This window comes from Aphelocoma coerulescens, chromosome 5 (genome assembly GCF_041296385.1).
Source record: "Aphelocoma coerulescens isolate FSJ_1873_10779 chromosome 5, UR_Acoe_1.0, whole genome shotgun sequence".
NCBI classification, from domain to species: Eukaryota; Metazoa; Chordata; class Aves; order Passeriformes; family Corvidae; genus Aphelocoma; species Aphelocoma coerulescens.
Window position 1 is genome coordinate 21,768,180 of NC_091019.1, and position 25,658 is coordinate 21,793,837.

General features: G+C 48.2%; 1 protein-coding gene across 3 annotated transcripts; it reads left to right on the plus strand.

Moving 5' to 3' along the window:
- Positions 1-1,216: 1,216 nt before the first annotated feature.
- PIDD1 (p53-induced death domain protein 1) lies at positions 1,217-18,319 on the plus strand. Of its 3 annotated transcripts, none has more exons than XM_069017037.1 (17): positions 1,217-1,292; positions 2,446-2,606; positions 3,260-3,634; positions 5,363-5,776; positions 6,466-6,669; positions 7,528-7,582; positions 7,784-7,985; positions 8,642-8,770; positions 9,079-9,258; positions 9,737-9,998; positions 10,974-11,109; positions 11,341-11,491; positions 12,528-12,651; positions 13,791-13,909; positions 14,323-14,430; positions 15,382-15,587; positions 16,318-18,319. In XM_069017037.1, the coding sequence occupies exons 2-17, from the start codon at positions 2,594-2,596 to the stop codon at positions 16,553-16,555; spliced, it is 2,916 nt and encodes a 971-aa protein (XP_068873138.1). In that variant the 5' UTR covers positions 1,217-1,292; positions 2,446-2,593; the 3' UTR covers positions 16,556-18,319. The 3 variants fall into 3 exon arrangements, with proteins under 3 accessions (XP_068873138.1, XP_068873140.1, XP_068873139.1); XM_069017039.1 differs by having other exon boundaries at positions 9,851-9,998; XM_069017038.1 differs by lacking the exon at positions 2,446-2,606 and having other exon boundaries at positions 1,223-1,292; positions 11,341-11,605.
- The last annotated feature ends 7,339 nt before the right edge of the window (positions 18,320-25,658 follow it).

Here is a 25,658-nt window from a genome sequence, read left to right on the forward strand (position 1 = left end):
GTTTAAGGAAAGACTGGACGTGGTACTTAGTGCCATGGTCTAGTTGACATGGTGGTGTTTGGTCATGGGTGGGGCTCAATGACCTTGGAGGTGTTTTCCAAGCTGAATGACTGTGGTTCTATAAAATACCTCAGCTCCATGTGTGGATCGGCTTCTTGCACACTGGGTGACAGAACCCACTTCTGGGACAGCACACTGAGGCAAGGCTCTCCACAGGAGGGAGAGGGCTGCCGTCCTGTGCTGGGAGGCTGGGAGGTGGTAATCCTGTGGCAAGGTCTCGCCATGGGATTATGGGAGTCACCACCTGTGCTCGGTTCGCTTGGTTTCCTGCACTAGGGAGATGAACAGAAGTAAAAAGTTATTATTGTGCTGAAACCCATTGGACCCAAACAAACCAGGAGTGCTGGTTCGGGAGCAGGGCTGTGCGTGGGTTGTGGCTATCCTTGTCTTGCTGTCCGAGGGCTGCCCCAGAGATCCTCAGTGGGGCTTCTGTGGTAGCTCAGGTGCTCTCAGAAAGCAAGCAGGCTCACAGTGTTATAACTGAGCCAGCGCTTGGAGCAGCAGTCAGTGGTTATTGTCTGCTTCCTGTAGGAAGAGGAATTTCCCTCAGGGCCATGTGCAGCTTGCATTCAAAATCACAGAATCAGTTAGGTTGGGAAAGATCTCTGAGATCATCAAATCCAACCTATGACCAAACACCACCATATCAACTAGATCACGGCACTAAGTGCTATGTCCAGTCTTTCCTCAAACACCTCCAGAGACGGTGACTCCACCACTTCCCCGGACATCTCATTCCAATGCCAGACCACCCTTTCTTTGAGGAAATTCTTCCTTATGTCCAGCCTGAACCTGGACATCAGCTGGAGAGCATATCCTCTTGTCCCGTCACTTGTTGCCTGGGAGAAGAGGCTAATCCTCGCCTGGCTACAACCTCCTTTCAGGGCAGCCCCAGCCCCGCGCCCTCCTGGGCTCGCAGCCCCTGCTCCATTTCTCCCCCTGGATTTGTATGGAACGAGCACAACACCCGGAGCTGCCCATGCCTTCCGCTCTCTCGGAGCCCAGGGGGATGTGGCCGTGTCGGGAAGATCTCCTTCCGTGCCCTTGCTGTGGTAGCAGGACTCCAGGACACGGCTCCCCATAGCATCCGGCCCCATGTCCCGCTGCCTCTGGCACCTCCCCCGTCCCGTCCTGCCCCGGATCGCGGCGCAGCTCCCGAGAACTTTTGAGGAAGTGGCGGGCAGAGCCCAGCCCAGCCCCGGCTGCTGAGTGCCCGGGGCCGGTGCGGAGGGGTGAGACAAGCGGGGCCGTGCTGAGCCGGGCACGGGGCGCGGCTGCGGCTGCTGCCGGGGCCTGGACAGTGGGCGGGGGGGACGGGGCCAGGGGCAGAGCGTGCTGCGGACAGCCCGGGCCCGGCTGCGTGTGTCCGTGTGCGGGGCTGTGTGTCCGTGTGCGGGGCTGTGTGTGTCCGTGTGCGGGGCTGTGTGTCCGTGTGCGGGGCTGTGTGTCCGTGTGCGGGGCTGTGTGTGTCCATGTGCGGGGCCGTGTGTCCGTGTGCGGGGCTGTGTGTCCGTGTGCGGGGCTGTGTGTGTCCGTGTGCGGGGCTGTGTGTCCGTGTGCGGGGCTGTGTGTCCGTGTGCGGGGCTGTGTGTGTCCATGTGCGGGGCCGTGTGTCCGTGTGCGGGGCTGTGTCAGTGTGCAGGGCTGTGTCAGTGTGCAGGGCTGTGTGTGTCCGTGTGCAGGGCTGTGTGTCCGTGTGCGGGGCTGTGTGTGTCCGTGTGCGGGGCTGTGTCCGTGTGCGGGGCTGTGTGTGTCCGTGTGCAGGGCTGTGTGTGTCCATGTGCGGGGCCATGTGTCCGTGTGCGGGGCTGTGTGTCCGTGTGCGGGGCTGTGTGTGTCCGTGTGCAGGGCTGTGTGTGTCCATGTGCGGGGCCATGTGTCCGTGTGCGGGGCTGTGTCAGTGTGTGGGGCTGTGTGTCCGTGTGCAGGGCTGTGTGTGTCCATGTGCAGGGCTGTGTGTGTCCGTGTGCGGGGCCGTGTGTGTCCGTGTGCGGGGCTGTGTGTCCGTGTGCGGGGCCGTGTGTGTCTGTGTGCAGGTGTGTGTTTTGGACTGCCTGTGCCACCACAGGTCTGTCCATGTCTGTTGGCCCCGAGGCTGCGTCTGTGGCCTCCAGAGCTGCCTTCTGGTTCCTTCACCATTGACAGCTTTACAAAGCTGTAGCAGATGGACTTTTTTCTTAAACGTGTCTGTAAGGGGGCTGTGTACATGTTGTGCACAATGTTTTTGTAAGAAATGCTCCCCTTTGTACTAAAGCAGTAGTTTCACTTTTATCCCACTGGCACTCAGTTTCACAAACCAGGTTCAACGAGGACCCAGCACAGTTTGTGAGCTGGCTCTGGGCTCTGCTTCCTGTTCTTCTTGTCCTTACATTTCTGTTCTTTCAGGGTGAGGCATTCCTCCTCTTTCCGGGGGTGATGCCTCCCGCAGATAGTGCCTTGGAAACATCAGTGCTGCCATGTCCCACAGGCTAACACTAAAAGCACTGCTCCTCAGGGTGTTGCTGGGGCATTAGCTTGTGTCTGCTGGCCTTGGATGTTAAAGCCAGGTTTGTTCTAATTCTGCATCACTCAAAAGAAACTTCTGTTCGCTAATTCAGTCCATGGCAGGGTTTACAAAGAGCTCCCGATATTCACACCATGAGGTAGTTTAATTGTCAAGCTCAGGAGGTGTTGCTCCTGCACCACAGACGTGCCTTTTCTAACCCCGTTCCTGGCCCTGACACGTTTTCTCTGCTGCCCTTTGTCCGGTTGCTTTTATCCCATTGACACTTGGTTTCACAAATGGGTTCGATGAGGGCCTGTCACAGTCTGTGAGCCACCTCTGGGCTCTGCTTCTGGCTCAGCTCTCCCTGCCCCAGTTTTCTTCTCAACTTGTAAAGCTTCCCACTAAGGCACCTTGAAATCTGCATTAGGCATAGGCATTTACATTTATATCTTTTAAAGTTAATATTGGTCTTTATTCTGATGGTGCATAATTGCTCCATTCCCTGCTGAGATGTTGGCTGGAAAATTTCAGAGGTTTTCTCTAGTAGGAGAAGCCTCTGTGGCATCTGTCATGCTGCATTTCTGTGCTCTCTGCCTCCAAAGCTTTCAATAACATGCATGTAATCTTTCCTACCATCTTGCTGTGATTTTAAACTTTCCAGCCACTCTGGACTGGGACAGGAGGCCTTCATAGTGCACCTGTGTTCTCTTTCAGAGCCATCTTTCCTCCTCTCCTTGTCCCAGCTGCCTTGTGGTGCCGCCAGTGCCTGCCTGCCTGCCTGGCAAGTCAGAGCATGTCTGGACCCTGTGGATGAGATGCAGAAGATGGCAGAGCTGCTGGGGCTCAGGGATGAGTGTGGGGAGGGGACTTCGGGGACTCCTGCCCTTGCTGGCTCCTGCCTTGCGGACAACAGACTGAACCTGGATGTTTATCCTGACGGCTGTCGCCGTTTCCTCCAGCTGTTCAAGGAGCAACAGAGAGAAGTGGTCCAGGTCGAGTTCCTCCGGCTCAGCAGCAACGATTGCCTCCTTGACACCACTCTGGGCAGCCTTCCTCATCTGAAGCACCTGAAATCCCTGGTGCTTAAAGGTAAATTCCGGGGCCCATCACCACCCAACTTTTCTAGGCTCAGATTTTTTGTTAATCCTTCTTCCACATGTGCAGGACAAACTGCCCTTGGAAGTGTTTTGTTCCAGTGCCCCTTACCTCAGCTTTGGCTCAGCCTTGCTCAGAGCTGAATGCAGATTTCAACAAGATACAGCTTCTAGACTCTTACTTCCTCCCTTTGTTTCTACAGCTGCCTGGGGACTGGGTTTTTTGGACTCTGGTTTGATTGATGCTGCAGAATTTTCTATAGCCATTCTCTAGAAGAAGAGCATTTTTTGCAGTTATGCAAGAAGAGGGGGATTGAAAGATGTTGAATCTTTTGGTAAATGTTCAGCCCCTCTTTCATTTTTGGGAGTGTAATAAGCTGTCTTTGCTGTGTTTCCATCTGAATCCTTGCTTAATCGTTGCTTAGTGTCAGTGACTGTAGGTTTAGCAGAGTTCAAGACAGACCAGAAGAGGCTGATCAACATTTTATCTAAAGTAGGACACAGGGTGTGCATGTAATTTGGCAAAGTATAATAACTGTTAGCATTATAAATATTAGATCATTCTTTGACTGTCTCATCTATTTATTGTGGGAGGATCTCAATACAGTTTGTATAATTTCTGTATCAGACTGAATCATTTGCTCTTTGGGAGGTAGAATTTTAAAAATAAATGAGAAAAAAAGGGGAGTCTGGGGGCAGAATTCAGGGTTCTAGCTGAAAACTGAAAAGTCTGAGGTTTGTTTCTATATCTGTCACCAGTTTCTCATGTGAGTAACTTGATTTGTCCTTTCCCCCATTAGTAAGATGGCAATAACAGCAGTACCTTTTATCAGTCTTGTTTTGTGAGATGTACACACACCCTGAGCATCCTGAAGTGCAATAAAGTAGTTCACTAAGATCTTATGTACAAAGTGCAATGTGCCTGTTAGTTTGGTTGTTCTCATTTTGTACCATTATGCAGCCTAAAAAAATGTTTGGTGCCCTCTGCTGTATATGGATATAAATAGAAAACAGTGGAGAGGGTCTATGAAACAATGAACAAGTGGAAAAGTTTGGAAGTGTCCTTTTGTTTGCTCAAATTATTTTCCATGGGTGCAGCCCTTCTCCTATTTGAGTGTCACAAGCTGGGGTAGGGAACTTGCATTCTTCCCTCTCTGTGCTATCTGGCCTACAAAATACTGAATTACCTACTTTTCCCCAACATTTTCATTGCTTTCCTCATGTCTGCCCTCCAGTCTTGCAAGGGCAGATCACAGTCCTCAGGGCTGTTTGCTTCTCAACAGCATGGACAAAGCCTTGAGGGCAAGGACTATTTCCTTGATCCATAAAGTGTTGTGTGTTGGCCACTGGTAGTGGGGAAGAAGTGGGGAAGGAGAGTGGGAGGCTTGGAGGTATATGGGCCACCCTGCTGAAGGGTGGTAAACGTGTGGGGTGGCCTGGCTCATTCTGAGCTTTGACTCCACATGTGTTTAGCAGAGCTGTACTGGTTTGCCGTGGCATCTCCTGATTTCATAACAGGTCTTCACCATTACACCCCTTTCACTGATCAGGAAACTGAGGCATGGAGCAGAAAACTCACTTCTCAGAGTACTTTGTGATTAGTGCTGCTCATTGTGATCAGTAACTCTCCATCTTGTGGACCTCTGTGCTAAGGAGTCTCACAAGAGGCTGGTGAGCTCTCCTGGTAGCACACTGACCTCCTCCTCCACTTCCCTGCATCCAGGTGGCCATGCTAGAGATGAGTTTGGTTCCTATCAGCAAGGCTCCCTGACAAACTTGCCACCAGACTTTGGGAACCTGAGGTGTCTCACCCACCTGGATCTCAGCTTCAATAGACTCTCCACCTTGCCGAGCTGCATTCTCCACCTCCCCAGCCTCCGTGTGCTCCTGGTGAGCCACAACAGCCTGGTGACACTTCCTGAGGACTTTGGCTGTCTGAGCAAACTGACTTTCTTCTCTGCAATGAAAAACCTGCTGAAAAACTTACCTCAGAGCATTGGGGAGCTGTCAATGCTGCAGGATCTGGATCTCTCAGAAAATGCTTTGGAATTGCTGCCCGAAGAAGTTGGGAATCTGCACAACTGCACAGAGCTGGATCTCTCTGGGAATCGCTTATCAAGCATCCCAGACTCCCTAGGTATGTACTTCATTTGGGAAGAGAAGGACATGGACTTGCCAAGCTTTTGGTACAGCCTCAGACCTCTGAGACCCTTGGTCTCTGTCCCCAGAGTTGTTAGCATAAACCATGTTACATTGGAGCCAAATGGAAGGGGTAGCCAGAAGGATCATGTTAGGTTCGGTCAGTGTCTTTGAGCATTAACATCTCTCTGGATCACAGTTTCTGTTTCTGTGGACCAATGACACTGCTGAGATCTCAATACAATTTACAATGACTGAGGATCTGGCCTGGCTGGTTTTGGGTAGCACCTGGGATTGGTAACAGAAGAGCTGAGGTTTGATGGGATGCAAATCTCAGCTTGAAATCACACTGTCCAGTGTGGACTAGTCCACAGAACCAGGCTCTGACTTCTGTTGCCCAGCTTCCTGGGTCCTGTACTGCTTTGTGACCAAGGTTGCTTTTGATGCTGTTTGAGAAGTGTCCTACTTGTAGCTGGGTGCTGAAAAGCAGAGGACAGAGGAGGCTGTGTTGCCTCTCAGCTAATTCCTTGCACTCCTTTATTTCATGAACTAAAGAGATGTTAGGCTTTTGTGCTTTTCCCTCATTATGTGTGTGTTTACATGGGCTGAGGAGAGAGGGGAGTTAGAGCTGACGTGCAGTGCAATTAACAGCACGGATGGGGGGTCACTTCTTGTTCTAACCTGCAGCCAATTTGAAGTCTCTGCGTCGGCTGCATCTCCACAGCAATCTCCTGGTGACAGTCCCTGCCTCGCTTGCCAGTCTGCCGAACTTGTCCAGACTTGATCTGCAGAACAACTGCCTCCGTGCCATCCCTGCTGAGATCCAGGCCTTGCCATTCGTGCACGTCCGAGGCAATCCCTTGGGAGAAGCTGAACCATCCCCGCAGGCTGGTAATTGCAAGGCTTCTGTTGCTGTGTGTTCTGCCCAGCTGTTCCCTCACTCAGCCCAGCATGGTGTAGATGGGTTGGGATTAGAGAAGACAAGCAGGGGGGAATCAGATCAGCATTTATTTGTCTGGAATAATTACTAAGTTGTAAGGATACAGACAGTACTAGTTATGTTTTTATGAGGCCTATCCCAGTCTGAAGGGCTCAGTGGTCCTTGGAATTGGGCTTTCTTGGTAGGGTTTTACAGTGGAAGTGAAAATGGGATTCACAGGAAATAGATCAGGAGAGGTCTCTGAAGGGGTCCAGCCTTTTTAGCAGAGGTGAGCACCAGTTCCTGGACTTGTTGCATGGCCCGAAGGCTGTGGTGGCTCATGCTAGAACCTCAAAGAGCAGCAAGGGGTCATTCTGCTGTGGAGTTACCTCCTGCCTTCCTGAGGTTCACAGGCTGCAGAGGAGCAGCTCTTTGTCCAAGAGGAAGGTGATGAATGAACAGGAATCTGAGCAGGGTTTCCCAATGATGCTCATGTTCACAAGAGCAAGCACTGATTCCCAGGGGTGGCCCCAGGCAATCAAACATGGCCCTGAGAGCTGCAGGGGTGGTAGACCGAAATATTTTCTAATTCCCTCTCCTTCTGAGTTTCCCTGGGGAAGAGCCAGCATTTTCAGTACGTCTTGGGACCTCGAGGCCTCTCGCTATCCTCTTGCTGCAGTGCGTTCTGGAGCCCGCTGCGGTGTCACCAGGATTCCATTAGTGACTTCTGTCAGATTAGGATTAAGCCAAAACTGTTCAGCCTTTCTTGTCTACCTTGGTTTAAGTAACCACTATTTCCTCCTCCTACCCAAATCTTCTTATTGCCACAGAGAAGTCCAGTACCAGAAGGCTACAAAGACTCTTCCTTGCATCAGGAGAGGGCAGGTAAGCCTCTGTTATTAAGAATTTATGTAACTGTGGTGTAGCAAGGTCCCAGACAAGATTGGTGTGTGGTGGGTACTGCAGGAATGTATAGGAGCCTATAGTCCCAGTAGGCCAGTCAAACATAAGTATGAGATTCTTCTGTTGATTTTTGGAGGCCTGAAGTCATTGCATTGTCATACATTCATGCATTTCTTCTGGAAGCTTTACTGTCACCTCTGAAGGCTGCAGAGTGGTCCTGGCCTGTGGCATCCATTTCTACTTTCCTCCGGGGGCTGCCTCTGATCCTCTGCGGATCTACTTCCGATCCCTCACACCAGATCCTCAGTGGGTAAAGCTGAGACACCATGATGTCCTGCTGAGTAGAGTCCTGGAGCTGCAGCCTCATGGGGTCCAATTCCAGCAGGTGAGGATAGACCCAGGTCACCTCCTGATGAATCTGCCCTTGCAGTAGCTCAGTACAGTCTTCTGAGAGTGCCTTTTGGGACCTGTGAGACAGTTGCCCCCATCCCTGCTGCCTTTAAGTAGCTGCAGGACCGCCTCTCAAAGAAGCCCTGCTGCAGAGAATCAGAAAGGACACAGCCAGCTTCTCTGGTGCTGTGCTGGCCTGGCACCTTTGCCTTCCCCACTGCTTCTAATTGAGCTGAGCTGTAACCTTTCTCACTCACAACCCCCCTGCTATACCAGAGGATAAGTCCAGCACCTGGCCTTATCAATGAGAATGGTTTGCATCCTTCTCTAAAGTCTGATTGTGTGCTTTGCATTCGCTGGGGAGTGGTTACACCACCAGCCCCATCACGGCTGACAGCAGCTCACTGCAAAAGTTGCTTTGCCCTTTCTGCTCAGAAGCTGCTGAACTTTTCCTGCCATCACAGTCCATAGCAGACCTGACATTTCCTGTCACCTCCCTGGAGGCTGCAGTGGAGAGCAGGCTCTTTGATTCTCTGCATACAGGCCAAGCTCTGCCCTCCCTCTCCTTATCTGCATAGGAAGCCACGGAGCAGAGCTGGGCTTGGTTTTATCCTTTCTATTGGGTATCTCACAGGAATGCTTTTTTGCCAGGAGGTGCAGATCTGGATGCCATACATCTCCCCTCAAACCCCTCACCAGCATGAGGTGGTAGTTCGAACCTTCAGCAGGCAGAGCTGGAGTGATCTGAGAACGAGAGTGAAGCAGAAGAGAAAGTCAAAGGTGAGCAGATTGAAACTACCAGTGACACACTTATTCCTTTTCCCCTCTTTGGTTTTGCCCAGCCAAGAGTGAACCCATTTGAAACATCTCATGAGCTGTGTTTTGACCAGGTGCTATAAAACGTAGTGGATTTGAGCTCCAGGTTTCCTCTCTCACATGGAGGTGTGTCTCCTGAAGTTGATGAGTTGCAGCCTGCCATGCTTCATCCCTGATCTAGTACTTTCTTCTGCTTGGCTGGTAGTCATTTTCCTGTCTTTATTGTATTAAGTTATATGCCTATATATTCCCTTCCCTGTCTTCTGTTACAGAAGTGTGTGGCCCACTGTTGTGTCCTTCACTTCTCTTGGTTCCTTGTTGTGTCTCGACTTGTGCAAAATGAATGCAGAGTGCCAGCAGAGGGGACACTGCTCTTCTCTAGTGTGGATCCAAACATCAAAGTGATCTTTCCTCCTGGAGTCACCAAAGAGCCTCGTAGTGTCAAGCTGCAGGTATGCAAGCTTTAAAAAACAAGCTTTGGTGAGCTCAGGTGCTGTCTCATGCCCAGTACAGAACTGAACAGAGATGTCTGCCCTAGGATAATTCATGTCTAGACATGGTTGCTTCATGGGCTGACCCATCTCAGATCACCTTCTCTCTTACCTTCCCTGCCTGCAACATGGGCCAGGCTCCATGCTGCCCTGTGTGGGAAAGGGACCTCCAGCAGATCAGCAGGTAGCTGCTAGGAAGGGAACACAAGAAGATTTTGCCTCTTCTTCCCTTGCAAAACTGACCCTAGCAAACCAGCTCAGTGAGAACTGGGGGTGGTGGGGGAATCTAATGTAGATCTAATTCTAAAATCACCCCACTGAAATTAATTGTTCTGTAGAGTTGCTAGATAGCTCTAAATGCTCTTGTAATACCTTAGTCCATCTCAGCTCGACAGGTTGCCAGACTTCAGCCAGAGTTCACTGTGCTTTATTTCTCAAGGGGCCCTGCAGCAAGAGCAGCGTTTGCCTGCTGGGTGCTCCAGGAACTGAGTGGCAGTGTGGGAATTTGGTGCCTGACTGCTCTGCTGCACACTGTGCTGTCTGCCACATCCAGGTGCTGCCAGTCTCTGCAGAAGAGATACAGGAAATCACAGCCAGTGCAGGGTGCAGAGCCAGTCCCCTGCTCTACCTCTCCCAGGACTCCACGGTGGATTTTCTCAAGCCAGTGAGAATTCAGCTGCCCCTTCCACCCGGGGTAACAGGTCAGCTTATTCCCAAAATTGACGAAGAGAAATGTCATATTTGGAAAACCACAAATGGCAAGAGAGAATTTTGTTTGCCTCTCCTGTTGTTACTAAAGCTTGCTGCTTTTCCTGCAGGAACAGCAAGGTGTGTCTGCTGAGTGCGTGGTGGTGCAGAGCGGTGGGAGCTGAAGGTAGTTCAGGTCCATCAGATCAGTGCTGGGGTTCACAGACCAGACAAGCTGGGAGATACACGAGCCACATGTGTATTTAAACTGCTGGTTTTAGTATGGCATATTGGAGAGGCACTCCTGCCTGCTGAGGACATGCTTTGTAAAAGGGCTTTGATTCAAGATTGGGAATAGCTTGAAGCAGGAAATAAACGTGCTGCCTCTAGGGCTCTGCCTTCTCTTTTCCTTGCTCACGAGTCCGGTGCTGAGCCACTGCAGTTAAAAATGTATGATTGTATGCTAAGCCATATCTGGCTCTGGAAACTGCTAAAAACAGCCTCAGTCATGCCAGGGGTTCCTGTTTGGAAATACTCTGAGTCTCCTAACTCCTATTTTCTCTGACCTCTCCTGGCTTTCTTGTGAAGAAATACATGGCCTTCATTATAACACTACCTGGTATTTGTATGTCTGAAGTACATCAGGATTGAAAAGTCTGTGAGATGTACATTAGAAAGAGATAGAACTTAATTAGTAACCCTAGGTTTTAGTGATGAGAATTGTCTAATGAATCTGTTGGTGGGAATCAGGACACTATGATTTTAAGTCTGCATATTTTGCCAGAATATCCCAAAAGCAATGGGATAGCTTGGTCCTTTTATTGCTGCTCTTCCTTGACCAAAGTTCAGTCCTGGATGCTGAAGAGAAAGCCATGAACCCTTATTGGTGGCTTTTAAAAGAAAATCACGCAAACCTGTGGCTGGGTTTGTAAAGCCATGAATCAAGCCTTCTGCTGCATATAGCATCTCTTGATCATTGGTGTCTTTAGGGCTAAATTTGGATCGGTCAAGGCTGCATATTCTCCATGGTGACCTGGAGGGCCAAACCTGGAACGACATTACCAGTGAGGTGGTGCTGGAATTCACCCATCTTTATGCAGTGTTTGAAGTCACTCACTTCTCCTGGTAAGAGCAGGATTAGTCCTGAGGAAAATGTGGGATGTTCCTCTGCCTTGCTTTTCCCACACTCTGACCAGAGGCCCTGACATTAACTCTGTCTGTTCCCTTTTCCCTTTGCGAGTCAGGCCCAGCTTAGCACTTTGTCTCTACCCATCATTCCTTACAGCTGTGTGGGTGTGACACTGGCATCTTTCTGTGGGCAGGGTCCTTCCTTTTATTTTAATTCCTCGTCTCCAGGTACTGGCTGTGGTACACCACCAAGACCTACATTGGAGGCATTGCCAGGAAGGTCTATGAGCGGCTGCGTCTGTACCAGGTGAACTTCATTGCGCTGCAGCGGAAGAAGGATCCCGAGCAAGTCCTGCTACAGTGTGTCCCCAAGCACAAGGTCTGGTCTGGTCTGCACTGCCTTGCTCCTGAGTGTCCTGAGCTTCTCTTTGTAGGATGTAAAGGCAGCAGTGCACTGAATGGTCCTGTTCACTGCCCCAAAACCATGGCTGGGGTATGCTGTCACCTCACTCTTGGTGGTGTGATTCTGACTCACAGGGCGCTGGGGGGAGAAAAAACCTCATTCCATGCAGTGGTAAATGCATTGATTTCCTCCCCTGCAAACCCTAAGGACTGGGCTGCTAAGATCAGCTGAGCCACAGTTACTGGCCATGTATGTGCTGTTACCATCCAGCAAACGTGAGGCAAAACATGTTGGCTTAAATGTAAGTCAAAGTTTGCATGTCACGTGTCTGACATGGGCTAGTGGTGTGGGCAGCAGCACTGCTTTGTTTTCAGCTCGAGTGGTTTAGAAATGGTACTTTTCCTGATGTTCTGTTCACAGTTCAAGCACTGGAACAGAACATATGAGCACTCCTTAATCTGCTTCAGTGCAACATCAGGTTAGTTAACGCTATGAGTGTGAGCTAATCTGGCTGACTTTGTCAAGAAGGAGATGGGAAGTGCTCACACAGTGTCTTCTGCTGCCTCTTCCTGGGGGTATCAGCCCTCAGCAGTCTTGCTTCAGATTAGTGTGAGCGTGCAGCTGTGGAGAATGTGTCCCTTGGCAGGCAGTGCAGCTCGGTGAGGTGAGGGTTATTTTATCAGACTGCCACTACTGGGCTGCATATCCAGCTCTGTGTAATCCTCTGCTCTGGTTGCTCCTTCTTGTGTCCTTTTTGCAGGGAAAATGTATTTGAATAGTGAGTGGGTTATGGTGGCAAGTAAATCCCTCCTTGTCTTTGATGTTAAAAAGATAGAGGCATTACTGAAAATGCATTTTTAATGGATGTTTGTTCATTTGTTTACATCCTTTTCATGTAAAAGGATGTAAACCCTGTTGAAGGTGAGAGGAACATCATGGATATAGAAACATGGGTCGGGGGACTGATGTGCTTCAGACCAAACACAGGGTGCTGTGCTGTTATCCTTGTCAGGTTGACCCAGTGCTGAAGAAGCTGCAGGACCGCTATCGAGGACCTGAGCCATCCGACATGGTGGAGATGTTTGAGGGAGAGCAATTTTTTGCAGCTTTTGAGCGAGGCATCAGCATTGATATGGGTATGGCAGTATTGGGCTCGTTCTGCTCCTACCTACCTCTTGTCCTCCTCTGGCCCTAGATGTGTTTCTGCTGTGGGTTGTTCTCCGTGGCGTTCCTCTCTGTCTCCAGCTCACCCACTACTCACAGCAGCCAGCCCCTGGGCATTGAACTTGCCACATTCTCTGGTCACACAAGTTTTCTGTCGACTTTTCCTTATAAAAGTGCTGTCTGCAGACTTTCATTTCTTCTCATGCTCTTGTAAACCTGCAGAGGGCAATAGCCAGGGTTTATTTTATGACTGATCTGCTTCTGCAGCCAGCTATGCTCTTTTCCTGGCATCTTAGATACCACACTGAAATTCCAGTGATGATCTAGTTAGTGTTGCCCATTTCTAAGAGAACATATATAAAGCTTTTTATTTTTTGAGAAAGTATTTCTGAAATAATTCAGAGCAAAGAATTTCTCCTATTAGAAGAGAAGGAAAGAGGGAACAGGACGAAAACTCAAGATTATGTTTTATGTCCCAATGTGTCCGGACAGCTGTCAAATGAGCCATTTTCTGCAAAACCTGAACACACAGCTCAGTTTCATTGGTGTAAATTAAATGAAATTTAAAGTGCACTGGTCTTTCAGTGGCGTTCTTGAGAACAGAGTCTGTCTCTCTGTCCTGATTTAGGCTGGACTCTAACCTAATTTCCAGAGACATACATACACAAGTGTTGTACCTGATTATATTTTTTCTCTTTTAGCTCTATTCTGCACCCCTGCAGAAATGGTGAAGAGATAGGTGACCTATTTTTGTGCTTTACAGGGTACTATTGCAGTTGATTCTGCCCTCCAAGGGATAGAATGAACTGAGATGGAAAGGAGGTGCCAAGGAGGGACTTGACTCCATGTGTCATCCTGCCTTGCCTTCCATTCTTGAACATGATCTCTAACTTGTGGTCATTCTCTTTTTTCACCTATGGGACCTGCTTTCTCCACAGTCAGTGTTTTCTGCTTTCCTCAGTGGGGAAGGGAGGGTTGCAATTCTTTCAGCCACGAGCAGAAGGAGTAGTTAGTAGCATGGAGGCTGCTAGTGGATGATAGGCTGTTGGACAGGCTCCAAAAGCTGCACACTTTTCTCCACAAGTTGAATGTTTCCTGCTTCTCTGCCCAGATCGCCCCGACTGCGTGGATGGACGTCTCTCGTTTATTTTTTACTCTCACTTGAAGAACATGAAGGAAATCTATGTGACCTCCCCCGTGGACAGAAAAGGCCAAGCTGTAAAAGGCCAGGTGAACAACCAGTTACACTGACTTCTTGTTTCCTCCATCATTGCCTTTCCAATACTCCTCATAATAATCTCTGAGTGCTGGGTATGACTCTTTTCCTACCCTCTTTCTCTGGCATTGTATTTCACTGACTAAAATCTGAATAATCAAGAAGTGTAATCTCATAAGATCACTCATCACTTAACTGTCTGACTTACATTCCTGCCATTAATTTTTGGGGTGTTGGGAGAAAATCCAGCCTTTATAGCAGAACCTCAGTGCTCCTCCCAGTTACACATAATTGAGGCCATATTTGTGGGGTAAGGATAGATGAGAATGCTGAATTCATTCTTTCCCGGATGGAAAAGACATGGTCCCAATAGGCTGGGCCACTGTGCTTGAATCAGAGTCTCACTGCATGCTTTCTCTTTGCAAAGGTCTCTTTCTACCGAGGGGCAGTTCCAGACAGCATCCCTGAAGATGCCAGCAGGAGGAGGAAAGGTCCAGACTCCCTCTGGCTAGCTACTCTGCCCATCAAACTGCCTGTGAGTTGTCTCCTACAGAAAAATTAATCTAGATGGGGTAAGAGCATGGCCTTCCTGCTCCGCTAATTTTGTTTTCCTGCATGAGAAGGCATGTAATGAACACAAGAAATAGCTGCCCAGCCATGTCATGGTAGAGATTTTTCACTCCCTGTGAGTGAGCTCTTCTGAAATGAGAACATGAAGAGCTGGGAGTGGTCTCCATCTCTCCTGCTCATCTTGCCTGTCAAGCACAGGCTTGTTGGATGGGTGTTCAGAGAGGGTGGGTCCTTAGAATGAATGAGGCTGTAGTACACAAAGAAGCTCGCTGTAATTAAGGGAAGTGTCCATTTTGCTTATAAATTTCTTAGTCACACAGCTCATGCAGCAGGAAAAAAGAAAGGAATGGGATGAGGTAGTTATGCTGGATTTGAGCATGGACATTGAGTGTAGGTATTCTGGTGTGAGCTTTAAAGGCTAGGCTGGATGTTACAGTGAGAAATGCAACTTTTGCTTATGGAATTTAAGTGATATTTGAGCAGCCTAAAACAATAAATACCTTGATAGGCTGAATGCTTCCCTTCCAATCACATGCCATGATCTCACATCCTTTTCTGACACACACAGTCTCAGCTACAAACCTAGACTAAGTGTCCTCTTACTGCTGAGGCAAATATACTTCAGGGACGTGGCTTATTTTAAACTGCTCTGTAAATGCAGGAAAGGAAATTTCCGGTGTGAGCTATAACTGTGAGCACTACGGTTTGATATTTTCCTGAGGCAGTGAGCATTGCTGGTCACTGCCAGTGTGAGTCCTCCTTGCTTCTTACAGCCTGACCCTTCAGCCCCAAGAACTTCCTTTCCCCCTGGTAGAAGGAAGGAAATTTCACTGTGGAGACTGAGTGGCCACACACTGTCTTTTAAGAAAACAGATGGTAGAGGAAATGTTCATTCTCTCTCTTCTTTGTGACGCAGCAACTGAAGCCCCACTGGGATGAGAACCCCAGACCCCTGTACGGCTTCTCCTTCCCTCCCTTGAACCTGGGCAATGCTGAGACCGGGTACCTGACACAGGCAAACCTGCTGAGCATTGCCAGGCGTGTGGGAGCTGACTGGCAGAGCATCGGCCTCAACCTGGGCCTGACCTACCAGCAGATTGAGCGCATAGGATACAATAACAGGTGAGATAGGACACAGTAATCAACAGTGATGCATTATATCTATCTGTCCATCTGTCTGCAGTGTAATAGTATAAATCAGTGCTTGGCTGGTTGAAGGTTCTTCCACTGTAATTGTTTCACTGGATAAAAGAGGGGTTGACTAATGGTTCTTCTGAAAATAATACCTTTTATAATGGGAAACTGGTTATTTTCTCTTGCCATTATAAAACAAAGCTTTTTTGTTTGAAAAACAAAATTGGGAAATAACAAACCTGATGAGCTTTGTATTTCAGCTGAGTTGCATTCCTGTTTTGTTCTGTGATCAGATTCCTGGCCAGACTCCATCTCATACAATGAGAAGTGATCTATGGCTTTAATTGTGAATATCATCGTTATTCAAAAAGAGCTTGGTGTACATCATGGGACACATGCAGCCTGACCAAAAAGCCAAAGCAGTAGGAGAGAATTAGACTTGTTGCGATCAAGCTACTGTTCCTGTGAGGAAATTATATTCAAAAGCAGAATGCCTTAATTTGATATTTCCATTAGGAAAATATTTTATAGAGAAACGTTCATGCAGGAACTGCAACTCCTGTATGCTGGGTGGGGAAGAGGCAGGCCCACTGAGAGCTTTGTGTGTCTGGATGGCTTCTTTAAGGCTCTAGTCATGGGTTGGGACTTAGGTAAGGTCTCTTTGGTTTGCTACTCAGCAGAGTGTGTTGGTTACTTCTGTCCTTCCTCCTTTCTTCAGAGAGGACCTCAATAAGCAGATCCTGGACATGCTTTTCTCGTGGGCTCAGCAAAACTCAGAGGATCCTGACTGTGTGAGCAAGCTGATTACAGCCATGAAAGAGAGTGGCCGGCAGGACATCGCTGATGAGGTTGAAGCCATCATTGAGCTGGGGCGGCAGAAATACAGCGAGTCCATCCGCCGGGTGGGCCTGGAGCAGGAGAGCAGCACTGAGGACTCTGCAATAGCTATGATGTAGCACCTAGCAGAGAAAAGTGGGGTTTGTATGGGACCCCTCCTTGTACCCAGAGTGACGGTGCCTGGGGGCTGCTCCCTGCTCAAAGGCCAGTGTCTTCCCGAGGAGCTGGCCATTGATTCTCTCTGGCATGTACTCACATGTACTCACATGCCACTTCTGCCGGTCCCAGGAAGTTTAGGGTGCACTTGTGAACCTTTTTTCTACTTCCACTTCATGACCTTGAGCTTTAGCTTTCAGAAACATGGAGAAATTTAGAGACTGAAGTGTCCGTCTGTCAGCTGAGTAGTGGCTTAAGTAGTGTTTGATGAATTAGTACTCATGTTACATGTATTTATTTATAACTTATTCCTGAAACTGTATTCTGCTGGAAACACTTGGTGTGAGCATTTGTGGGTCCATTTGTGTTCCAGTGCTTGATGGGAGAGTGGAGGTGTAGTCATGTTATGAAGGCCTGTGATGTAGTGGGGACTGCTCAGCCATTTCTGTTAATGATGGGTTCTGCTCACATGAAAATGTGAACTGTATTCCCCATGAAAATGTTTTCTATTTTTTTCCAGTTCCCTTTAGTCCAAACAAAACCTAAGTATTTCTGGGGAAGAAAGAAGAAACCGATTTCTAGAAAATTGCTCTTTTTTTGGTTTTGCTCCAAAAGCTATCACGAAACAAATAGGGTGCTGCACCTGCAAGCACCTTTTTAGGTGAGACCTACATACTGCTGATCTTTGGCAAAGTTCCAGTTTTAGTTTATAAGAAAAAGTAAAAATCCATGACCTGTTCTGAGAGAGACTGATGTAAGTGAAACTAAAATCTCCCTTGCAGTTTTCAAGGGGTAGTCCTCACATCCTCCCAGTGAAATCAGACTGTGTAGAAGTGAAGGTGTGACCCCTCCTGAAGTTTGGTGAAAAGCATGACTTAAATTTGCGTTTTAAAATCTGGTCTGACCAGCTGTGAAATAAGGCACTGTTGTGGGTTTGGCATGAACCGTGCTGAGCTAACTTCCCAGTTTTTCAGCCTGAGTATCTTGTATAAGGCTGAAAGCATTTACTGCTTTTTTGCTGCTTAATCATTATTACTGAGGTGCCCTTCTCTTCCTGTTCCCCATCTCATAATGGCCCTCAGTTAATGACCCACTAATGACCCACTAATGACAGTGGAAAATTACATGCAAGCTTTTTGAAAGACTACTGTCACCTCAGTGAATTCAACTCTTTCAAGACAGGTTTGAACTCAGCATAACTCTCTAAGCATTACTTATAGGACTGTTCTCAGTCTGAAGAAACAAAAGTGTGTTTAAAAATGCCAGGTTGCAGCACCCAAAGTCAATGTGCAGTTGCAGGTGGATAAATCCTGGCATTTTCTTCCCCTTGTGAAGAATCATCAGTGGCTTCCCTGATGCTGCTTCAGGCCTGCCATCGGTATTATTGAAAGAGAGGCAAAAAATCGTTCCGCTTTTTTTCTCATTTAAGGCTATTCTAACATCTCAGGCTACAGAGTGCTTACTGTCTAGTCCAGAGCACTGGATAAATACGTGCAGACTTGAGTTGTCACCTTGGGCCAAAGGACTTCCTCAGGTCTGGTTTCTTAGGTTGTGCTGCCCTCGAGTCTCATGTTGGGTTCAAGTCAGCAGTTCTCTTTTGAATGTACATTTTCTCTTGTATTCTCTGTCACATGTTATTGTTTGTAATTTTCATGGATACCAACAAGGTATTTGTTCTTCAGTTTTGGAGAGATGCATTTGAGCATATTGCTCTCACTGGGAATAAAATCAGCACTTGACTGTTTCACAGCATGGTCTGCTATTCCATAAATGCCTTGAGTTAGATGGAGACTGATCCCTTTAAACCTGCTGGCAGGAGGACACAGCTTGGCTGTGCTGTGCAGAAATGGAAGAAGAGCTCCTGTTTGGATACTGGCAGCTGCAAAGCACATGACAAACTTCAGCTGGGTTAATGGTGTCCCTGGAGGGTGGCTTTGCTGCAGTGGGACTAAGCCAGGAAACACAACGTTCAGGGCATGAGCTGAGGCTTGGGTGGAGCAGGTAGATCTAGAGAGCAACAAGGCTAATCTAGAAGGGACAGTATGCAGGGTAAGCCTGTCCTCCAGTGGAGGTGCGGGAGAAGTCTACAGGAGAGCATCCACAGCTACAACAGGATGAAGCTTGGCTGCACTGAGCTTTCCATTTGTCATAGTCAGGCCCCAGCTGAGTTAGGCAATGCTGGAATAAAGGGTAAGTAGGCTGGACTCTGTGGAGGACTCATTCAGGCATCAGCAGAGCTACAGCTCTTCCAGAAAACAGCTTGGTGCCAGGAGAGAGGAAGGTTAGTGCCAGGTGTTCAGGTTACTCTTGCAATAGCTTGCAGCCAGGCCAGGTGACAGCAGATAACAAACCCTAGACAGTATCATCAACAGAACAGCTCTTCAGGATTTGGGCTGACAGCTTAAGGAAAGGTAAGTAACTACCCCAGACAAGGATTGTTATCTCCAGTCTTTCCCTGCTGAGTGGTAGCTGCTGGGCTGGGCCTCCTTTCAGGCATCTGGCTTTCTCCTTGAAGTGACACCAAAGCAAGCACCCAGCTGAGGATTCCAAGGGCGGGAAGTCAGAGCAACTGTTCAACTGCTCTTTCCTCAGCTGACTTGGCAGCAAATATTTGAGCTGGATGAGAGTCAATGGAAAACATTATTTTGAGGCGTGTTATCTTTATCAATAATCTCTTTGAGACACAGTAAGTCTTTTCCTAAGCCTGTAGCTGCTATGGCTGGTAACAGTTGCAGTAGATGGTTGAAAGAACAAAAGGAATTACTAACCTGGCATTTATCTTTTGAATCAAAATAATAGCATTCCTTTCTGAATTCTGTCATGAATTCATCACAGAGTAGTATCTTTCTCTTTCCAGCTATCTGGCTTTTCCTGGTGCCTAATATGCACCTTACAGTGTCCTACAGATGATCTGGCAGATTTTACGGTTTTTAGTGTGCATGATCCTGATGTGTCCAAAATTCTCCCAAATACCAGGAAAAGCCTACTTGCAAAAAAAAATTTTTAAGTGAGAAAGTGTTTGAGAGTAGGAACATTTTTTTCTCCTTTTTTGGCTGTAACATTTACAGCTCTTTAACTCTCAGAATTAAACCCTTTTCTACTTCATAAACTCACAGATCTCCAGCAGAATGACCTGGGAGGGGAACAGTGTGTTTCCCACATGCCACCCTCCACTTCCAGTTTCTTCTAACCATGACAGTCCTCTGGCTGCCAGGAGACAGATCCAGCTCCAACAGATATTAATAAAAAAAAAAAAAAAGCTGGGAAATGAAAGCCCAGGCAAAGCTCAAATCAGTTTATTAATTCCATAAAAAGTACAAGGGAAAGCCTGATTATATTCTGCAGGGGGTTAAACTGTTTACACAGTCCTGTCAGTAAAATGCTGTATAATTCCCAGTAAAAGACCTGACTGAAATACGAAGTTGAGAGTGAGCCCACAGGGGCTGTGTTCAGTTGCTCTGTTTACCGTGGGCAGGCAGCAATACTGTAAAACTCAGCACATCCATAGGATTGCTCTGATAAGGGAAAAGAATCTCTGTGTTGCACTGAGAACTGGATGGTTCAGCCATGAGCTTACTGAGCTTGATGCCAAAACTGAGGCAGCATTAGAAGATACCCAGTTTGTACAATTTCCTGCTGCTTGGTACACACTCACATCCATACTTGACAGTGTCATACTGCTGGGTTTTTTAAAGGGAAAGGAAATCTGATGGCCCTTAAATTCACTGTTTTCCTCCCAAGGGAGGATCACCCCATGTTTTCAGCCTTTAAAGCAAGAGTAGCTTTCACTGGGAAAGGAGTGGGACTTGTTTTCAGTCACTGGTGCATCAGAACCCCAGCCCAGGGCTGCCTCAAAGAGAGCCCACAACACATATCAGTTGGTATTGTTAAAATGAAGAAAATAGTGTTTGCTGCAATTAAGTGTGTGTTCATTTCCTGAACTCTGCAGAAATAAACTGTATGTTCTTAAAAGCACCATTTTTCTGTAAATCTGCACGTCTTGAAAATCCATGAGGAGAGTTTGACTCTTTTTCCAGTTTCCAGCGACCTTGAAAGAACTCAGTGACTGGGAAATGTAGAAACCAGGTAGACACCATGACCATGCCTCTATGCTTCCTGTCTCACAGTAGGTTGAACCCATCCGGAAGTTTGTTTTGGGAGGCTGGAGCTAAGATCATTCTGTTTGGTTTGCTCATTGAACACCAGTGGAGTTCTTATCTTTTCCAGACAGTGGAACTGGAAAATGTGCAATGGGCAGGAAGGATGCCCAGAGATGAATACTACAGAGTATTTTTAACTCTTTCCTTATAGCAAAGTATTGCATCTCCTGGGAAAGGATGAAGACTGTGAATATGTGGCTGCCATCCACTGTTTCTCAACTAGGTGGCACCAAACGAAATAGTCCAGTATCACCTACAAATCAGCAAAAGTGGGTACTTCTTTCCCCCACTATGCACAGTTCTAATGCTGACTCTTTGCTGCGGGATGTTTGAGGCCAAAACATAAATGTCGTGTTCAGAAAGTGATTGATTAAATTGGTGGGGAAACAAGTCCTCTAAAAAGCAAAGGAATACGGAAAGCTGAATGCATTCCCGTGTGGAAGGAGCAAGAGATTTGGGGCTGCCTTTCTCAGGCAAGAGTTGAATCAGACAGCAGCAACAGAGCATGTGGAGAAACAAAGCAGGCAGAGGAAGCAGATCAGACATCTCTACTTACTTTCTCTAGAAAAGCAAGACGGCTGCAAATTTTGTTTCTGCGGAAGCCCAGTGGATAAGAGGAGACCACACTTGCAAGGGTCGGAGGAGGCAGCTGTTGCTTGAACATCTCCTCAGAGCCATGTGGCTGAGCTTCACTCCTGGACTGAGAATTCCAGTGGTGACCCAAAACAAACCAGGTAGCACTGCTCAAAGCAGGAGACAGGATTTCTACTCTGGACATATCAAGCCTGGAAACATCTGCTCTGCCCTGTTTTCACTGTGTCTCAGCAGAGAGATGCAGCTGGAGGTATCTCCTGGCTGGGCACACAAAGTCCCATGTGCTGGGTCACCTGGTGGAGCCACATCTTGGGGCAGGCCCTCAGTGGCCATTAGCTGCTGGGTCACAGGAGGCCAGGGAAGATAGATCGGGCACAACCCAGAACAGCCTGCTCAGCTGGAAGGTGTTGCTGCCCATGGCAGGTGAGTTGGATCTTTAAAGTCCCTTCCAACCCAAACCATTGTGTGATTCCATGAAGTTGGGCAGGACATGAGAGCTTGAGAGATGCTGTCTGCAGACATTTAGTGAGTGACTTGGGAAAACAGCAATATAATATTTGTCATCTCTTAGCTGCCCAAGCTGCCCTAAGTTTCCATGCTTCTACAACCCTGCCAGCCCTCTGCTTGAAGCAGCAAGGGTAAACCTTGGAATTTCTAAAAGACCCCACAAATAGCTTAAGAAATTATTTGAGTTTTCCATCCTAATGCAGGAAACCTTTTTCCTGATCGAAAGAGGTACCAGCATGTGTCAGACCCACCTTGGGACAGTTCCGAGGCAGCAGGAAGAACTTAAAGCTTTGAGTATGAACAGGATCACAGGACACACAGTGTGTGTCCCAGCCACACTGTCTCTGGCAGGTTTCTGCCACAGGCCATACCTGGTCTTCTGGTGTTTAGCATCACCAGGTTTAGAAACAGCAAATCTGCATGTTCAGAAGAGAGTGGGATTTATGCATGGGGTGGCTGCAGCCCCTATGCAGTCACCCATCTCTCCCTATCGTGTGAAAGAGACCTGGCTGATGAGCCTGGATGGTTAGGATTCTAACTCTGCTTTGCTGGGCTGATGGAGAGAAGCTTTAGGTTACAGTGAGAATTAGGACAGGAAAGCTGGGTGAGGGAGGTAGTAACAGGATAGCTGGGGGAGGACATGAGCTTAGGTATGAATCTTCACCTTGCTGCCTCTTCAGTCATGTCCTTGGAGGATTTTACTTTCTCTGGAAGCAGCAATGATTCAGGACAAATGGTTTTGGTTTTCTTCCCTTCAGGCTGGAGAAAAATGGAAATCCTTGTGATTCTTAGTATCTCCCCAAGGCCGGAGCTGAGAACAAGCATGGCTTGTGATATTGATTGTAGCTGCTCCCTCTCAACACTGCAAGTTTCTGTCTCCTGGTGTCTGCACAGCCTTCATGTGTTGCAGGAGCATCAGGCTGAGTGACAATCCCAGTGCTGCTTTCATCCTGGTGCATTGAAAGGAGCAAGAAGATACTGTGTGTCCCCCTCAAAAATCCCCACAACAGATGATTTGGTGAAGCTTTCATCCTGATGCATTGAAAGGAGCAAGAACACATGGTGTCTCCCCCTCAAAAGTTCCTTACAAGAGGTGATGGGGTTGCAGTCTGGGCAGAGTAAAGAAAATTCTGCTGTTTAAACAGGCTATTTTGTGACAACTGCTGGGCACGAATGATGGCTGGAAGGCAGAGGCAGTCACAAACAGATCCATCAGATTTTTGGGGTCCTAAAATAACATGGCCCTGAAGGAGCTGGCTGCCGCTCTTGGTGAGGCAGCAAGCCTGGGAACTGTGACTCTCCCTGAGGTCCAGCTGTTTCAGCCATGGCAGGGTGACAGTGTCCTCAGCATGCACTTCACTCTCCATCCTGGCAGCACGGAACCATCTCACCTTTCTGCCCCCCAAGAAGCAGCCATGCAGGCTACTGCCAATGCAGATTCCCCACGGTTGTTCATCAACTGCTGAAAGGGGAGACGAGCTGTGGAGGGTGAGGAACACTGAAAAATCCTGGAGCAAACTGCATTCTTTGGCACCCAACTGTACTCTTGGGCCATATACCCTAGGGGAAAAGAGTGATCAGTGCCCCATAAATCCAATGCCACCTCTGCATGGGGACAGATGCATATGGTGGGATGCTGTGGGTTGTTTTCTCCCTGGTGTAAGGGGAAAGCCCTGCTGAAAGGCTCCCAGGGCAATAGATGGCTGCAGCTGCAGGCTCCCTGCCAGCAGCTGTGCCCAGAGTGGGATCTGGAGGCCGACCTCACAGCCAAGACAGCGCCATTCATCAGCACTCAATAAACAAAAGTGCCTCGCTGTTTTATCCAGGAGATAAGCATGGAGGGCATGAGATTGCTTTCCCTTGTGTCATCTTTGCTGAGCGTGGGAGCCTGTGCTGGCTGCCAAGGGAGCCGAGGCACTGCTGCTGTGGCACATGCTGTGGACAGGCAGGGAAGGGGAAGGGGGGCTGCCGGGTGTCAGGCAGCCCGGAGGCTGGAGACTCACGGGTGCTGGGCACTGCGAGATGCTGGCGCTCACTGGAGGCTGCCAGCCCTGCAGGATGTGTTGCAGGAGCTGGGCCATTGTTTAAGCCAGCTCCTGACATGTTACTCATTAGCATGCCAGGGTCAACCCAGCTGCTCTAAAAGTCACTTAAAAAAGGAAGAAAATTCTACTTCATATTTTTTTACACACACTTGTGTGCTTTGAGCATCAGGGACTTTATTCCCGCTAATTGTTTCACATTTGAACCAAATAGCTACTAAGAAGGTGTCTGCAGCCTCTTTTCAAGGAGTAATGGCCAGAGAGGACAGACAGACCATGTACACTGGTTCATCAGCGTGGTCTTGCAGCTTGAGCTCTTGGGGACAACAGAACCGGGTTTGGGGTTAAGCTGTCCCCTTCTTGCACTCTCCAGCTGCATCCACATCCTCTCTCGCTTTTGTACTGTCAAGTATCTGCAGAGAAATGAAACCAGACCTGCTGGGTCAGTGGTTTCTGGGTGCTTCCTGCCATCCAAGTCAATGGCCAGCTGTAATTCTGTTCATTTTATTCACTCTGTTTGGCTGTACCCTGGGTGAGTCCCCTAACACCTCTGTGCTGTTACCTTTGGCAACACATCCTGTGGTCTCAATGGAGAACAAAGATCAGGCTTGGCTGGGATTGATTTTTCCAGAAAATGATGTTGACTGGTGCTAATTACATTACTGCCTCTTCGATATTTATCAGATAAATTGTCTACCAGTGCTCTGAGAATCGTGTCCAGAATGGCCACCAGGCCAAGGGAGCAGTGACCAAGCTTGCCCAATTTTACTGTTTTAAGCATTGGTTTAATACCCACACTCATCAGGCACTTGGGGATTTCACTGGCACTCCACAGTTTATTAAAACAGAAAACAATACAAATGGGGAAGGAAACTGAAAAGCAAGACCTCATGAAAGCCTCTTTCTTTGCAGCAGACTGAACTTGACCCATGTCCTTGAAGGGCTGAACCAGCCCACAGCCACGCTGGGAGGCGGGCTGAAAGCAGTGCAGGATTTTGAGACTCACACAGGACAAGCTTTGTGACAAGCTGAATGCAGACCTGGTATAATGCTCTGGTGCATGCTGTGATGACAACAATGTTGCCTCGTACGGGAAGTCCTGAGCTATGCTCTTCACCTTGTATCAGACACAGACAGTGCTGCTTTTGCAGCTCCATTTTGTATCAAACAGTTTTAAATCTCTTTTGTGTCTGTCAGGAGAAAAAATTTATGTCTGAAAGCAGAGGAAACCTTGACAACCTGGCACTCACTGAATGTGAACTTTCTTCCTCTGCTTCCTTTTTTTATCCCCTCTCTAAAGTGCTGCTGGAAGAAACGGGTCCTTTGTGCCATGCAGGTTACAAAGAGCAGTTGTTTTTATGCAGCAGAACCAAAAATAAAAATGTGTGACTGCAGTCCTCCTGAGATGCAGCACAAAGATGGGCAGTGTTAACCTCTTCTTTGCCAGGGGATGGTATTGTTCTGCCATCACATCTATGCCGTGATAAACAGTAACATCCATACCTCAAGGCACGCTGAGTTCAGTTCAGCTGTTGACTGAGAGGGTACAGCACAGTGAAACCCACTAATGCCTTTACAAAGGGATAGGCCATGACCAGGGAAAGGGGTGGGAAGCAGTTTTGCAGCTGGGGAGTGAGAAGGGGTAACCACAACTCCCCCACATCATTTTGCTGTTCCCCAAACTGGGGATTCCTGCAGCAGTGCCCACCACAGCAGCCTGCCTGTGACCCAGGCCTTGCTGCCTGTTTTTCCAAGGACATGGT

Bases quoted from the DNA above. Each gene is read 5' to 3' on its own strand.
- PIDD1 (XM_069017037.1), top strand. The intron at 7,583-7,783 runs GTAAGCCTCTGT...TTCTTCTGGAAG, and splicing joins CTTGCATCAGGAGAGGGCAG to CTTTACTGTCACCTCTGAAG. The intron at 8,771-9,078 runs GTGAGCAGATTG...CTTCTGTTACAG, and splicing joins AGCAGAAGAGAAAGTCAAAG to AAGTGTGTGGCCCACTGTTG.